Consider the following 15,498-nt stretch of genomic DNA (forward strand, 5'->3'; position numbering starts at 1 on the left):
GCTCCAAGACAGGATTGGGTTGAGGCACAGATCTGCGGAAGGGTACCAAAAAATGTATGCAGCATTGAAGGTCCTCAAGAACACAGTGGCCTCAATCATTCTTTAATGCAAGATGTTTGGAACCACCAAGGCTCTTCCTAGAGCTGGCCGCTCGGCCAAACTGAGCAATCGGGGCAGAAGGGCCTTGGTCAAGATGGTGACTAAGAACCTGATGGTCACTCTGACAGAACTCCAGAGTTCCTCTGTGGAGATGGGAGAACCTTCTATAAGGACAACCATCTCTGCAACAATCCACCAATCAGGCCTTTATGGTAGAGTGGCCATACAGAAGCCACTCCTCAGTAAAAGGCACATGACAGCCCGCTTGGATGTTGCCAAAAGGCACCTAAAGACTCTCAGACCATGAGAAACAAGATTCTCTGGTCTGATGAAAGCACGATTGAAGTCTTTGGCGTCACATCACACCTGGCACCATCCCTATGGTGAAGCATGGTGGTGGCAGCATCATTCTGTGGGGATGTTTTTCATCGGCAGGGACTGGGAGACTAGTCAGGATCGAGGCAAAGATGAACGGAGAAAAGTACAGAGAGATCCTTGATGAAAACCTGCCCCAGAGCGCTCAGGACCTCAGACCGGGGCGAAGGTTCACCTTCCAACAGGACAACGACCCTAAGCACACAGCCAAGACAACACAGGAGTGGCTTCGGGACTCTGAATGTCCTTGAGTGCCCCAGCCAGAGCCTGGACTTGAACCCGATCAAACATCTCTGGAGAGACCTGAAAATAGCTGTGCAGCAACGCTCCCCATCCAACCTGAGAGCTTGAGAGGATCTGCAGAGAAGAATGGGAGAAACTCCCCAAATACAGGTGTGCAAGCTTGTGGCATCTCAATGCTGTAATCACTGCCATTAGTGCTTTATCAAAGTCTTGAGTAAAGGGTCTGAATACTTATGTAAATGTGATATTTCAGTTTTTTTATTTGTAATAAATGATCAAAAATTCAAAATACCTGTTTTTGCTTTGTGATTATGGGGTATAATCAATATTTGAATAAGGCTGTAACGTAACAAAATGTGGAAAATGTCAAGGGTTCTGAATACTTTCCGAAGGTACTGTAGGTCGCTGAAAATGACTGTCCATAAAGAAAAACCAAAACACGGTAGGAATTTCCGGTTTTGCTCATCATTCAACAGACATGAAATTATAAAATGAGACAATACATTTTTAGGACCTCAATAAATACATTATAACTACCCAAATGTTAATTTTGGTGAACTTACCCTTTAAGGTTTTGTTTAAGGTTTAAAACAAAAAAACAAAAAAATCTGTGCCTGGCACTGGGATTTGAGTCGTAGTTCCATATATCCATGGAAAGTTGCAATAAGAAGGGAGAGAATTGAGAAGAAAGGTTGTGTAGTATAGATTGAACTGAATGTGAGCAATTCAGGAGACACCCAGCTCATTGTTGTATTATGAATCATGTTGTGAGTGAGTAAACATGGAAGAATTTCACTATTGTTAATCGTAAACCAAAATGGATATTCTTGTGCCTCATTTGGATAATCATTCTATTGTTGTTCATTCCAAGAGTCAGTATCTGTGCATGCGTGCATGGGTGTGTGTGTGTGTTTGTATCCATGCAGAATCCTGTGGTCTGGTACATCTGGGTTGATGTACAGAGGGGTGTCTCAGCCTAGCTCAGCCTCAGTCCACATGGTTGTTTTGGGAAATTCCCTGGGTGGTTGGTGGGTGGGTGTTTTGTTTTCTGTCGCCTGTCTTGTTTTGGTCTTTCTCTCTGTTCCCTGTGTCCTGCTGCATCACAACAGTAAGTTGATACTATAGCGTGCTGGGAAGATTTTGGCTAGACAGTCTGTGTGTGTGTGTATGTATGTATGTATGTGTGTGTGTGTGCGCGCGTGCGTGCGTGCGTCAGAGGCAGACAGACTGTGTGTCTAATCGGTCTGTCAGTCCTTGTAATTTGACCTTGTTGTCTTCTATAATGGTACAGGCTGTGTGTTTAGGTAGGAGAGGGACAGACTGACTACAGAGGGACAGAAAGAGTAGCCTGGTTCCTATAGGAGTCGACAAGACAAGACAAGCAAAAACAGAACTGGATCCAGGCTACAAAGCGAGGGGTTGTGTCAATCTGCCCATGTCTTTCCCACTGGGCACAAACTGCTTGAATCAACGTTGTTTCCATGTCATTTCAACAACAAAAAAGTAATCAACGTAAAAGGAATTTTGGGAATGTTTTGTATTTTTTTCACCCAACTTTTAAACTAAATCCAATAAATGTTTATTGATTACACGTTAGTCAAAACTAGACAGACATTTGTGTCCAGTGGGTTGCCAAAATAGAGCTAATTCATCAGGGACTTTCTTTTCATTTCGCTGTTATGTTCCTTAGCTTCTGTCCTCTGTCTTCATACCCATATGTCTCTCTATGTTGTCTGTATTTTTTAACCTTTATTTAACTAGGCACGTCAGTTTACAATGACGGCCTACCGGGGAACTGCCTTGTTCAGGGGTAGAACAACAGATTTTGACCTTGTCAGCTCGGGGATTTGATCCAGCAACTGTTTCGGTTACTGGCCCAACGCTCTAACCACTAGGCTATCTGCTGCCCCGTGGTAGCCTCCTCTCTTCTGTGGGTAGCTAGGAGAATCGTGTTCATTTCCTAAAGACCTTCTATTTTTCTCCATTACATAAATGATAACAGGTAGTGAATTATAGCTTTCTTTTATTCTTCCCCCTCCAGTCTTTCTTCCTAGTATGTGCTGTTGTTGCCCCTTACCCGAAAAAAAAACTGTTGTTTGATGACTGAACTGCTGGATTGTAAGCGTTAGGTCACTGAGTTGGGTTATTTTCTTTAAAAAGAACAAGGTTCGGTTGTTGATGCTGGGTTATTGACGCTGGGTTATTGAGATATGACCCAGCAGGACAGAGCAGTATATTGGAGGCGTGGCTTAGTAGGGGCGTGGCTTTGAGATAGTTATTTTTGGACGTCCGTGAGAGTAAAGTCATTCCGGTTCATCTGTTCTGTTGTATGGTTATCACATGTTAAGGTTGAAAACTGGCCGTTTTTGTAGCTTTAATGAGGCTTACACAACTGTAGGAGTTTCTTAAAGCCTATGAAAATCCCAAAGTTGGGATAGTTACCACTTTTATACAATATGTAAATATTAATGTTATTAATATTATTTTAGAATATGTCATGTAAAAAAAAAAATTTAATGACATTGGCAGTGTACCAAATTAACATGATGAACAAGAATGACATTTACTCTCACGGGTGGGGAAAAATAACCTATTGATTACATAAAAAAAGACCCAGCTGCTGGGTCAAAATAACCCAGCATGTGTTCTGTCTAATATTTAGCCAGTGCTGGTTTACTAAATAAGGCAAATAGCGTTGATTTTAAGCCAGCATTTTTTTCTGCTGTTAACTAAAACAAAACAAAAAGTAAGGTGGTCACATAGTGTGTATTTGGTTTTTGAATAAGGAATATTCAAACAAGTGGGGACATTTTACCGGTCCCCACAAGAAAAAAATACTATTTTAGGCTTAGGGGTTAGGTTTAGGGTTACAATTAAGGTTACAGTTGGGGTTAAGGTTAGGTTGTTTTTTTTAAAGATTTTGAATGGGAATCAATTGTTTGGTCCCCACAAGGAAAGTAAAACAAATGTGTGTGTGTGTTCATTTAAGCCTCCTGGTAAACGCCTCCCCCCATAAGACACATATGTTTCAACAGGTGAGACTCTTCAGTCTTCATGGCTTGGTTACCATGGTTCCCATTCTCTACAACCGCTGTATTGATGATCCTCTTTAATTAAGCTCTTATTCCAATACTTACTTTCTTCAACTCAACCCATTCACACGCACACGCACACGCACACACACACACACACACACACACACACACACACACACACAAAACCTAACCCCTGAGCTTAAAATAGCCTTTGTACTCAATAGGGAGAATTTCCTTGTTTTCTATCCTTGTGGGGACATTTGGGGATTTCAAGTACCTTACAAGGATATAAGAACAAGTACACACACGACATTACAGGGACAAAGTGGAGTCATTCAATAGCTCAGACACATATGTGGCAGGGAAAATCACAGATTACAAAGGAAAAACCAGCCACGTTGCGGACACCGACGCCTCACTCCTGGACACCGACGCCTCACTCCTGGACACCGACGCCTCACTCCTGGACGAGCTAAACATCTTCTTTGCCTGCTTCGAGGAAAACAACATTGAGCTGCCAATGAACTCCTCCCTGTGCAACTGGGTCCTGGACGTCCTTACGGGCCGACCCCCAAGTGGTGAAGGTAGGCAACAACACCTCCGCCACGCTGATCCTCAATACGGGGGCCCCACAGGTGTGCGTGCTCAGCCCCCTCCTGTACTCCCTGTTCACCCATGACTGCTTGGCCATGCACGTCTCCAACTCAATCATCAAGTTTGCTGATGACACAACAGTCGTAGGCCTGATTACCGACAATGACGAGACAGCCTAGGAGGTGAAAACCCTGGCGGAGTGGTGCCGGGAAAATAACCTCTCCCTCAACATTAACAAAGTTAATAGTTGATTGTGGACTACAGGAGACAGCAGACAGATCACAGCCCTATCCACATCGATGGGGTCGCAGTGGAGATGGTCAGAAACTCTTCGGCGTGCTGACAACGTGAAATGTTCCCTTCACACAGACAGCAAAAGTTCCCTTCACACAGACAGCAACCTCAGGAGGCTGAAGAAATGTGGCTTTGCCCTTAAGACCCTCACAAACGTCAACAGATGCACCATTTAGAGAATCCTGTATCACTGCCAGGCCATCAGACAGTTAAACTGGTTTGGACCTTGTCAGTTCGGGGGTTTGAACTTGCAACCTTCCGGTTACTAGTCCAACGCTCTAACCACTAGGCTACCCTGCCATATTACTGCACTGTTGGAGCTAGACATATAAGCATTATAGCAATAACATCTGCAAATCTGTGTACGCGACCAATGAACTTTGATTTGACCCACACACACACACACACACACACACACACACAGAGTAGAAGTGAGTCATGAAGAGAAAGTGTTACTCAAACCCCCTTCGAGTAGATCCAGGCTAATCAGATCTTGCCTCACAGAACCCACTGGTCTAGCCAAGTTGGGTCTCTTGTGACTGGAAAACATGCACCGCAAAATTTGGTTCTGGGTGGTGAGATTATACAGTACATACATACAACATTTGTAGACCTTACAGTGAAATGCTTTCTTACAAGACCTTAATTAACCAACAATGCAGTTTTAAGAAAATACCAACGAGAAAAAAAGAAAAAGTAAGAGATAAGAATAACAAATAATTAAAGAGCCGCAGTAAATTTTCTTGAAAGAGGAATGGTTTGGGTGGGGAACTATTTCAATTTACTGATCTCTTGAAACTATTTCTCTGGGTGTCTCTTGTAACACAGCCCGGCCCTCCTTTAAAAACGAAAGAATACCTTTTAAAAACATTTTTTCCCTACCTTTGTACTTTATCTCTCGCTTATATTTTCTCTCTGTTTGATGGTGTATGTGGTTAGGGTGTGTGTGTTTGTAGGTGTGTGTGTTTATGTGAGTGTGTGTGTGTGAGCGTGCCCGTGTGTGTGAGGGGGAGTTGATAGATGGGCGGTAAAGGATTGTACAGGTGAAACAGGGTGGAGCCCTACAGGAAACGTGTTATTAAGAGCTATTGTGAAGAGGATTACAACCATTGGTTGTTTGTGTGCAGTGTGTGTTGGGACTGAAATGTTGAAGAAAACACTCCTCTCTATTTTGTTTCTTTTTAAATCACACTGCAACGCTAGCAACTAGCACCTTAATCTCTGGCTCAGAGTGCACACCTCAAAGACCTGCACATCTTTGTAGATTGTAAACAAGGTTATAGTCAGGGTGGAGGGCTACAGGGATCCTTTACTGATTATGGTATCAAAACATCTCAGGTCCCAAACCATACTTGAGTGTATTAAAGGCCCACTGCGCAGAGCCCTGTCCTGTAACCCCAGAGCTAGAGGGACATATGTTTTAAGGTTCAAGGCTTGGTATTTGACATGGTAGACCAGGGCTTCCCAAACTCGGCCATCGGGACCCCAAGGGGTGCATGTTTTGGTTTTTGCCCTAGCACTACACAGCTGATTCAAATAATCAACTAATCATCAATCTTTGATCATTTGAATCAGCTGTTTCCCAAACTTGGTCCTCGGGACCCCTGTGGGGGGGGCACGTTTAGTTTTTTCCCCTAACACTACACAGCTGATTCAAATGATCAAATATTAATGATTAGTTGATTATTTGAATCAGCTGTGTAGTGTTAGGGGAAAAAACAAAACATGGCCCCCCCCACAGGGGTCCCGAGGACCAAGTTTGGGAAATGCTGTAGTAGATCCTGAATACTAGGAGTAATGGTGCTGGGCATTCATAAAGTACAGTAAAGCTAAGTGACAAATACATACGTCTCGGAAATTATAATCTGTGCTTTTTTTGTGTTTGGGTGTAAGGGAAGGTTTAAGGCATGGTATTTGACTTGTTAGACCCTGAATCTCCATACTATCCATTTGTCCTCAAGTCACCTCAACTAGCCATCCCTTCATAGACAGAAAGAGCTGCTTCTTATATTACCTTCTACCACCTCTGAATGTGATGTAGTAGTTATAGAATATAAACTATACTGAGAAAGACAAATCAGTGCTCTTTAACACAGGAAGACTCAATATATACACAGCAAATTATCCTGGGTAAAAAAACAACAACTGAATTAACACCGATTGTTAAATTAACACTGAAAGTGTTGAGTCTTTGGACCCACATAGACACCAGAACAGTGTTAATTTAACACACTGCTTAGTGTAAAGACTAATTCAAATATTTCCCAGAGTGCCTTGCCTTTTGGTTGTGGCATTCATGGTCCTATGGAATTCACCAAGTAAGATCCTAAGCAAAAATGTTATTTAACACAATACTATCCGTATTTCATTACGACTTATTTTGAGGGCCTAGTTTTAGCCTAATACAGGTGAAACTCATACACATTACTTCAGCCCATCATTATCATATTTCCCAGCATGCTCTATTGCAGATAGATTTTAAAAAATTGTTTGTTTCAATATCTATGTTTGTGCATTGATTGATAGATTAATCTTATAATACACAAAAAAAATCTAAACTAATCCAATCAGTTTTTTGTAGCTGTTACTGAAATGTTTGTTCCTGTTTAAATGCCTTAGGTAGTCTCCGCACAACATTCCTAACCCTAAATTACAGATGAATAAAAATTCCAGCTGTTGGATATCCTAAATGCGTCCACGTGCTTCCCAGCCGAAACAGTTTGGTAGAATTTGCATATATTTCGTTGCTCCAACGTGTACCTAACCATAAACATCAATGCCTTTCTTAAAATCAATACACAGAAGTATATATTTTTAAACCTGCATATTTAGCTAATGGAAATCCAGGTTAGCAGGCAATATTAACCAGGTGAAATTGTGTCGCTTCTCTTGTGTTCATTACACGCAGAGTCAGGGTATATGCAACAGTTTGGGCAGCCTGACTCATTGCAAACTAATTTGCCAGAATTTTACGTAATTATGACATAACATTGAAGGTTGTGCAATGTAACAGGAATATTTAGACTGATGGATAGATCCGTTAGATAAAATACGGAACGGTTCCGTATTTCACTGAAAGAATAAACGTCTTGTTTTCAAGATAGGTCATTAATATGGTTGAATCCGGAAACTAAGGCTCGTATTTCTGTGTGTTATTATGTTTTAATTAAGTCTATGATTTGAGGCCTCCCGGGTGGCGCAGTGGTTAAGGGCGCTGTACTGCAGCGCCAGCTGTGCCATCAGAGTCCCTGGGTTTGTAACCGGCCGTGGGGTGACGCACAATTGGCTTAGCGTCGTCCGGGATAGGGAGGGATTGGTCGGTAGGGATCTCCTTGTCTCATCGCGCACCAGCGACTCCTGTAGCCAAGGTTACCAGGTGCACAGTGTAGCCTCCGACACATTGGTGCGGCTGGCTTCCGGGTTGGATGCACGCTGTGTTAAGAAGCAGTACGGCTGGTTGGGTTGGGTATCGGAGGACGCATGACATTCAACCTTCGTCTCTCCCGAGCCCGTACGGGAGTTGTAGCAATGAGACAAGATAGTAGCTACTACAACAATTGGATACCACGAAATTGGGGAGAAAAAGGGGTAAAAAAAAAAAGAAAAAAAAAAAAAGGCTATGATTTGAAAGAGCTGTCTGACTGAGCAGTGGTAGGCACCAGCTGGCTCGTAAGCATTCATTCAAACAGCACTTTCGTTGCCAGCAGCTCTTCGCAATGCTTCAAGCATTGCGCTGTTTATAACTTCAAGCCTATCAACTCCCGAGATTAGGCTGGTGTAACCGATGTGAAATGGCTAGCTAGTTAGCAGGTTGCGCGCTAATAGCGTTTCAAACGTCACTCGCTCTAAGACTTGGAGTAGTTGTTCCCCTTGCTCTGCATGGGTAACGCTGCTTCGAGGGTGGCTGTTCCTGGTTCGAGCCCAGGTAGCGGCGAGGAGAGGGATGGAAGCTATACTGTTACACTGGCAATACTGAAGTGCCTATAAGAACATTCAATAGTCAAGGGTATATGAAATACAAATCGTATAGAGAGAAATAGTCCTATAATTCCTATAATAATTACAACCTAAAACTTCTTACCTGGGAATATTGAAGACTCATGTTAAAAGGAACCACCAGCTTTCATATGTTCTCATGTTCTAAGCAAGGAACTTAAACTTTAGCTTTCTTACATGGCACATATTGCACTTTTACTTTCTCCTCAAACACTTTGTTTTTGCATTATTTAAACCAAATTGAACATGTTTCATTATTTATTTGAGGCTAAATCAATTTTATTGATGTATTATATTAAGTGAAAATAAGTGTTCATTCAGTATTGTAGTAATTGTCATTATTACAAGTAAAATTGTTAAAAAAATCGGTATCAGCTTTTTTTTGGTCCTTTAATAATCGGTATCGGCATTGAAAAATCATAATCGGTCGACCGCCAAATATTTACAGAAATGTTTGAATGATACCACCACATCCTGATCCTTCTGCCCACATGCCCCTCTCTCCCCCTCTCTCCTTCCCTCCCCCACCAGAGAGGGGTCCCTGCCAACAGCGGTCTTGTCTGGGAGTGAGTGGAAAAAACTGGCTAGTCAAAATATCATTAGGGAGGGTGTGTGTGTGTGTGTGTGTGTGTGTGTGTGTGTGTGTGTGTGTGTGTGTGTGTACATACAGCGCAGAGCATGGTACTGTTCGTCTATCTGTCTGGTCTGTTTATTTTGATTTCACTCTGCACCTCCTCCTCCTCCTCGTATGACAAAACTCACAGATGAGTTTTCCCCTTCAAGCCCAATAGGTAATGTCTCCTCCTTGTAGCTCCTATTGAGCAGCTGGGACTGTGGTGTTTCTGGTTAAAGTGCCCCCTCAAACACACACTGACACATCACACCGTCAACTGTCTTAGGGGGGAGATTAGGTCAGGTAGATATGGATTCTGTAATGGAAGAACACTGTTGAGGAAAACAAATGTGCACCATCATTGGGGAATCAGAGGTCATACATTATTTGAGCAACTCCTTTAAGCAATTTACAGTATATCCTAAAACGTTTAAAGACACAGAAAGCCTGAATGGTGTTATTTGCAAATGTCTATTAGGATGTTAAATCAAAACTCTCTCCTCCAGAACTCCATCCGCCACAACCTGTCCCTCCACAGTCGTTTTGTTCGTGTGCAGAACGAGGGGACAGGGAAGAGCTCCTGGTGGATGCTAAACCCCGAGGGAGGGAAGAGCGGGAAGTCCCCCCGACGTAGAGCTGCCTCCATGGACAACAACAGCAAGTTCACCAAGAGCAGAGGACGGGCTGCAAAGAAGAAGGTAGGAAGGAGTAGAATGGAGATGGTCTATTATTAGCTTCATTTTTAGAACCTCTACAGTGTTTGTTTGTCAATATGGAAGAGTGAATAACATAGACCACACCAAAAACAAAATGCTGGGTTGTATGGATAACCCAACTGCTGGGTTGCAGGCATTGGGTCACTTAGATGGGTCGTTTTCTTTAAAAAGAGCAAGGTTGGGTTATTGATGCTGCGTTATTGGGTTATTGAGTTATTGATATATGACCCAGCGGGTCAGATCAGTAGATTGGAGGCGTGGCTTAGTAAGGGTGTGGCTTTCAGATAGTTATTTTTGGCTACATGTGAGAGTTAACGTCATTCCGGTTCATCTCTACTGTTGTATTGTTATCACATGTTAAGCTTGAACACTGACGGTTTTGTAGCTTTAATGAGGCGTACACAACTGTATGAGTTCCTTGAAGCCTATGCATATTCAAATGTTGGGATATTTAGAACTTTTATTTAATTGAACCTTTATTTTTATTGATTTCATTTCACCTTTATTTAACCAGGCAAGTCAAATACAACCAGGCAAGTCAAGAATAAATTGTTATTTACAGTGATGGCCTGGCAAGAGACAAAAGGCCTCCTGTGGTGATGTGGGCTGGGACAAAAAAAACAAAAAGACAAAACGGACAATACAGACAGAAGACACTGGCAACAGCACAAATACAGCAGTAAACAAACAGTGTGTGTGTGTGTGTGTGTGTGTGTGTGCGTACGCGTGCAGGCATGTGTGTGGTGTGTGTGAAGTAAAACAACATGCTTCTTTACGTAAGGCAATGCAAACAACTGACATCAGGTGGCAACTAGGAAAAACTAAATTTCTCAACAATCTGTTAATCTATTTATCCTTTGAAGTCCTCCCACGACACTAGGTCCTGGAGTTTTAGGCTGGCTTGAATTGGAATTCCAAGACTGAGGGCTGAGTAATGAAAGGACCTTATTCCATGCTCGGCTCTAAATTTTCGGGACTCTTAGCATGAAACAAGGTTGAGAGCTGAGGTTGTATGTGTTTTCATTTTGAGCTAGAAGAGAGGATATCTGTAGATAAAATGGCAGTTTTCCTAAAATGGCCTTGTAAATAAGAATGTACCAGAGTTTGAGCCTGCATGTTGCTAGTGATGTCCACCAGACAGCACTGTAGCGATCACAATGGTGAGTAAGACACCTCTGACCTCTGACTGATGACAAAACAAAGTACTGCATGTTACACAGAGTCAAGAGCCTTCAGTGTAGAAGGTGAGGCTTGCACATAAATAGTATCACCATAGTCCAACACACAGAGAGAGAAGTGCAACGAATCAACCATTTTCTAGCGGAAAATAAAAAACAAGCTTTGTGCCAGTAATAAAAACCAATACAGCTTGAGTTTCCTAACAAGGTTCTCTACATGGGTGGTGAAGCTCAACTTCTCATCCACCCAAACTCACAGATATTTGTGAGTTTAGACTTGCAATATAGAATGTCCTTCCAAGGTAGTAATTACAGTGGGGCAAAAAAGTATTTAGTCAGCCACCAATTGTGCAAGTTCTCCCACTTAAAAAGATGAGAGAGGCCTGTAATTTCCATCATAGGTACACTTCAACTATGACAGACAAAATGAGAGAGAAAAAATCCAGAAAATCACATTGTAGGATGTTTAACAAATGTATTTGCAAATGATGGTGGAAAATGAGTATTTGGTCACCTACAAACAAGCAAGACTTCTGGCTCTCACAGACCTGTAACTTCTTCTTTAAGAGGCTCCTCTGTCCTCCACTTGTTACCAGTATTAATGGCACCTGTTTGAACTTGTTATCAGTATAAAAGACACCTGTCCACAACCTCAAACAGTCACACTCCAAACTCCACTATGGTCAAGACCAAAGAGCTGTCAAAGGACACCAGAAACAAAATTGTAGACCTGCACCAGGCTGGGAAGACTGAATCTGCAATAGGTAAGCAGCTTGGTTTGAAGAAATCAACTGTGGGAGCAATTATTAGGAAATGGAAGACGTACAAGACCACTGATAATCTCCCTCGATCTGGGGCTCCACGCAAGATCTCACCCCGTGGGGTCAAAATTATCACAAGAATGGTGATTAAAACTCCCAGAACCACACGGGGGGGACCTAGTGAATGACCTGTAGAGAGCTGGGACCAAAGTAACAAAGCCTACCAACAGTAACACACTACGACTCCAGGGACTCAAATCCTGCAGTGCCAGACGTGTCCCCCTGCTTAAACCAGTACATGTCCAGGTCCGTCTGAAGTTTGCTAGAAAGCATTTGGATGATCCAGAAGAAGATTGGGAGAATGTCATATGGTCAGATGAGACCAAGATATAACTTTTTGGTAAAAACTCAACTCGTCATGTTTGGAGGACAAAGAATGCTGAGTTGCATCCAAAGAACACCATACCTACTGTGAAGCATGGGGGTGGAAACATCATGCTTTGGGGCTGTTTTTCTGCAAAGGGACCAGGACGACTGATCAGTGTAAAGGAAAGAATGAATGGGGCCATGTATCGTGAGATTTTGAGTGAAAACCTACTTCCATCAGCAAGGACATTGAAGATGAAACGTGGCTGGGTCTTTCAGCATGACAATGATCCCAAACACACCGCCCGGGCAACGAAGGAGTGGCTTCGTAGGAAGCATTTCAAGGTCCTGGAGTGGCCTAGCCAGTCTCCAGATCTCAACCCCATAGAAAATCTTTGTAGGGAGTTGAAAGTCCGTGTTGCCCAGCAACAGCCCCAAAACATCACTGCTCTAGAGGAGATCTGCATGGAGGAATGGGCCAAAATACCAGCAACAGTGTGTGAAAACCTTGTGAAGACTTACAGAAAACGTTTGACCTCTGTCATTGCCAACAAAGGGTATATAACAAAGTATTGAGATATACTTTTGTTATTGACCAAATACTTATTTTCCACCATAATTTGCAAATAAATTCATTAAAAATCCTACAATGTGATTTTCTGGACTTTTTCTGGACTTTTTTTCCCTCATTTTGTCTGTCATAGTTGAAGTGTACCTATGATGAAAATTACAGGCCTCTCTCATCTTTTTAAGTGGGAGAATTTGCACAATTGGTGGCTGACTAAATACTTTTTTGCCCCACTGTACATGGTTTTCAGAGTGTTTAGTGTTGGAAAATACCATGTATTTTAGATACACAGCACCAGTCAAAAGTTTGGACACACCTACTCATTCAAAGGGTTTTCTTTATTTTTACTACGTTCTACATTGTAGAATAATAGTGAAGACATCGAAACTATGAAATAACACATATGGAATCATGTAGTAACCAAAAAAGTGTTATATATATTTGAAATTCATCAAAGTAGCCACTCTTTGCATTGATGACAACTTTGCACAATCTTGGAATTCTCTCAACCAGCTTCATGAGGTAGTCACCTGGAATGCATTTCAATTAACAGGTGTGCCTTGTTAAAAGTTAATTTGTGGAATTTATTTCCTTCTTAATGCGTTTGAGCCAATCAGTTGTGTTGTGACAAGGTGGTTAACAGAAGATGGCCTTATTTGGTGAAAGACCAAGTCCCATATTATGGCAAGAACAGCTAAAATAAGCATAGAGAAACGACAGTCCATCATTACTTCATGAAGGTCAATCATTTTGCAAAATTTCAAGAACTTTCAAAGTTTCTTCAAGTGCAGTCGCAAAAACTATCAAGCGCTATGACGAAACTGTCTCATGAGGACCGCCAAAGGAAAGGAAGACCCAGAGTTACTTCTTCTGCAGAGGATAAATTAATTAGAGTTACTAACATCAGAAATTGCAGCCCAAATAAGTGATTCACGGAGTTAAAGTTAACAGACACATCTCAACATCAACTGTTCAGAGGAGACTCCGTGAATCAGGCCTTGATGGTCAAATTGCTGCAAAGAAACCCCAACTAAAGGAAACCAATAATAAGAAGAGACTTGCTTGGTCCAAGAAACACAAGCAATGGACATTAGACTGGTGGAAATCTGTCTTTTAGTCTTAAATTTCAGATTTTTGTTTCCAACCGCTGTGTCTTTGTGAGACGCAGAGTAGGTGAACGGATGATCTCGGCATGTGTCGTTCCCATGGGAAGCATGGAGGAGGAGGTGCGATAGTGTGGGGGTGCTTTGCTGGAGACACTATCTGTGATTTATTTAGAATTCAAGGGACACTTAACCAGCATGGACATCACAGCATTCTGAAGTGATACGCCATCCCATCTGGTTTGCGCTTAGTGGGACTATCATTTGTTTTTCTACAGGACAATGACCCAACACACCTCCAGGCTGTGTAAGGGCTATTTGACCAAGAAGGAGAGTGATGGAGGGCTGCATATCAGATGACCTGGCCTCCACAATCACCTGACCTCAACCCAGTTGAGATGGTTTGGGATGAGTTGGACTGCAGAGTGAAGGAAAAGTAGCCAACAAGTTCTCAGCATATGTGGGAACTCCTTCAAGACTGTTGGAAAATCATTCCAGGGGAAGCTGGTTGAGAGAATGCCAAGAGAGTACAAAGCTGTCATCGTGGCAAAGGGTGGCTACTTTGAATAATCTCAAATATATATATATTTTGTTTTACTACATGATTCCATATGTTATTTCATAGTTTTGATGTCTTCACTAATCTATAATGTAGAAAATAGTAAAAATAAAGAAAAACCATTGAATGAGTAGGTTTGTCCAAACTTTTGACTGGTACTGTATTGATTTTTTTTACAATTATTATTGTTAAATATTTTTTGTACTTTTACCGCTTTTACTCACCAATTGGTAGTTATAATCTTGTCCCATCGCTGCAACTCCCCTACGGACTCTGGAGAGGCGAAGGTCGAGAGCCATGCATCCCCCAAAACAGGACGCTGCCAACCCGCGCTGCTTCTTGATACACTGCTCGCATAACCCGGAATCCGGCAGCACCAATGTGTCGGAGGAAACACCGTCCTGCTGGCAACCAAAGTCAGCTTGCAGGCACCCAGCCCTCCACAACGAGTCGCTAGAGCGCGATGGGACAAGGATATTACGGCCAGCCAAACCCACCAATAACCTGGGCAACATTGAGCCAATTGTGCGCCGCCTCATGGGTCTCTCGAGGCTGTAGTGATGACTCAAGCGCTGACCCACCACTGCGCCACTTGGGACATGCATTTTACTTTAGAGGAATTCAGAACTAGCTTCAAATCGTACAGATTCTGTTGAATGATGTTAAAAGCTGTTTGAGCTTTTTCAAAAGTCAAGCTGCTGCCAATTGAATAGAGCACAGTGTCATCCACATACGAAATGTGCATCAGCTGTCTCAATATGTCTCCCAATGTTGTTGATCTATATTATAAACAACAGGGTATCTAAAGGTGATCCTTGAGGCACATCCGATCACAACTCTATGGTGTCCGACTTACAATCATCTGCTTAACACACTTCCATTTCTGCACCAGGATAGTATGGTCCACAGTTTCAAATGTCTTTAACAGGTCTATGAATACAGATACACAATGCTGCTTCCTATCCAATACACTTCCATTTCTGCACCAGGATAGTATG

General features: G+C 42.3%; 1 protein-coding gene and 1 long non-coding RNA gene across 3 annotated transcripts in view; one reads left to right on the top strand and one right to left on the bottom strand.

The window, feature by feature from the left end:
- Positions 1-15,498, top strand: part of LOC110534227 (forkhead box protein O1-A) — a 90,741-nt gene that overhangs the window by 69,525 nt on the left and 5,718 nt on the right. The window contains exon 2 of the mRNA XM_021618954.2: positions 9,756-9,947. Coding sequence (XP_021474629.1) covers positions 9,756-9,947 — 192 coding nt within the window. The remainder of the gene's footprint in view (positions 1-9,755; positions 9,948-15,498) is intronic.
- Positions 1-15,498, bottom strand: part of LOC110534228 — a 46,131-nt gene that overhangs the window by 4,657 nt on the left and 25,976 nt on the right. The window contains exon 3 of one of the 2 annotated variants that reach the window (XR_002475100.2): positions 9,817-9,933. The exons of the other annotated variant lie outside the window; for it this stretch is intronic. This is a non-coding gene — a long non-coding RNA (uncharacterized LOC110534228). Of the gene's footprint in view, positions 1-9,816; positions 9,934-15,498 lie in introns of those variants that run through there. 2 annotated transcript variants of the gene reach the window in all.

This window comes from Oncorhynchus mykiss, chromosome 10 (genome assembly GCF_013265735.2).
Source record: "Oncorhynchus mykiss isolate Arlee chromosome 10, USDA_OmykA_1.1, whole genome shotgun sequence".
NCBI lineage: Eukaryota > Metazoa > Chordata > Actinopteri > Salmoniformes > Salmonidae > Oncorhynchus > Oncorhynchus mykiss.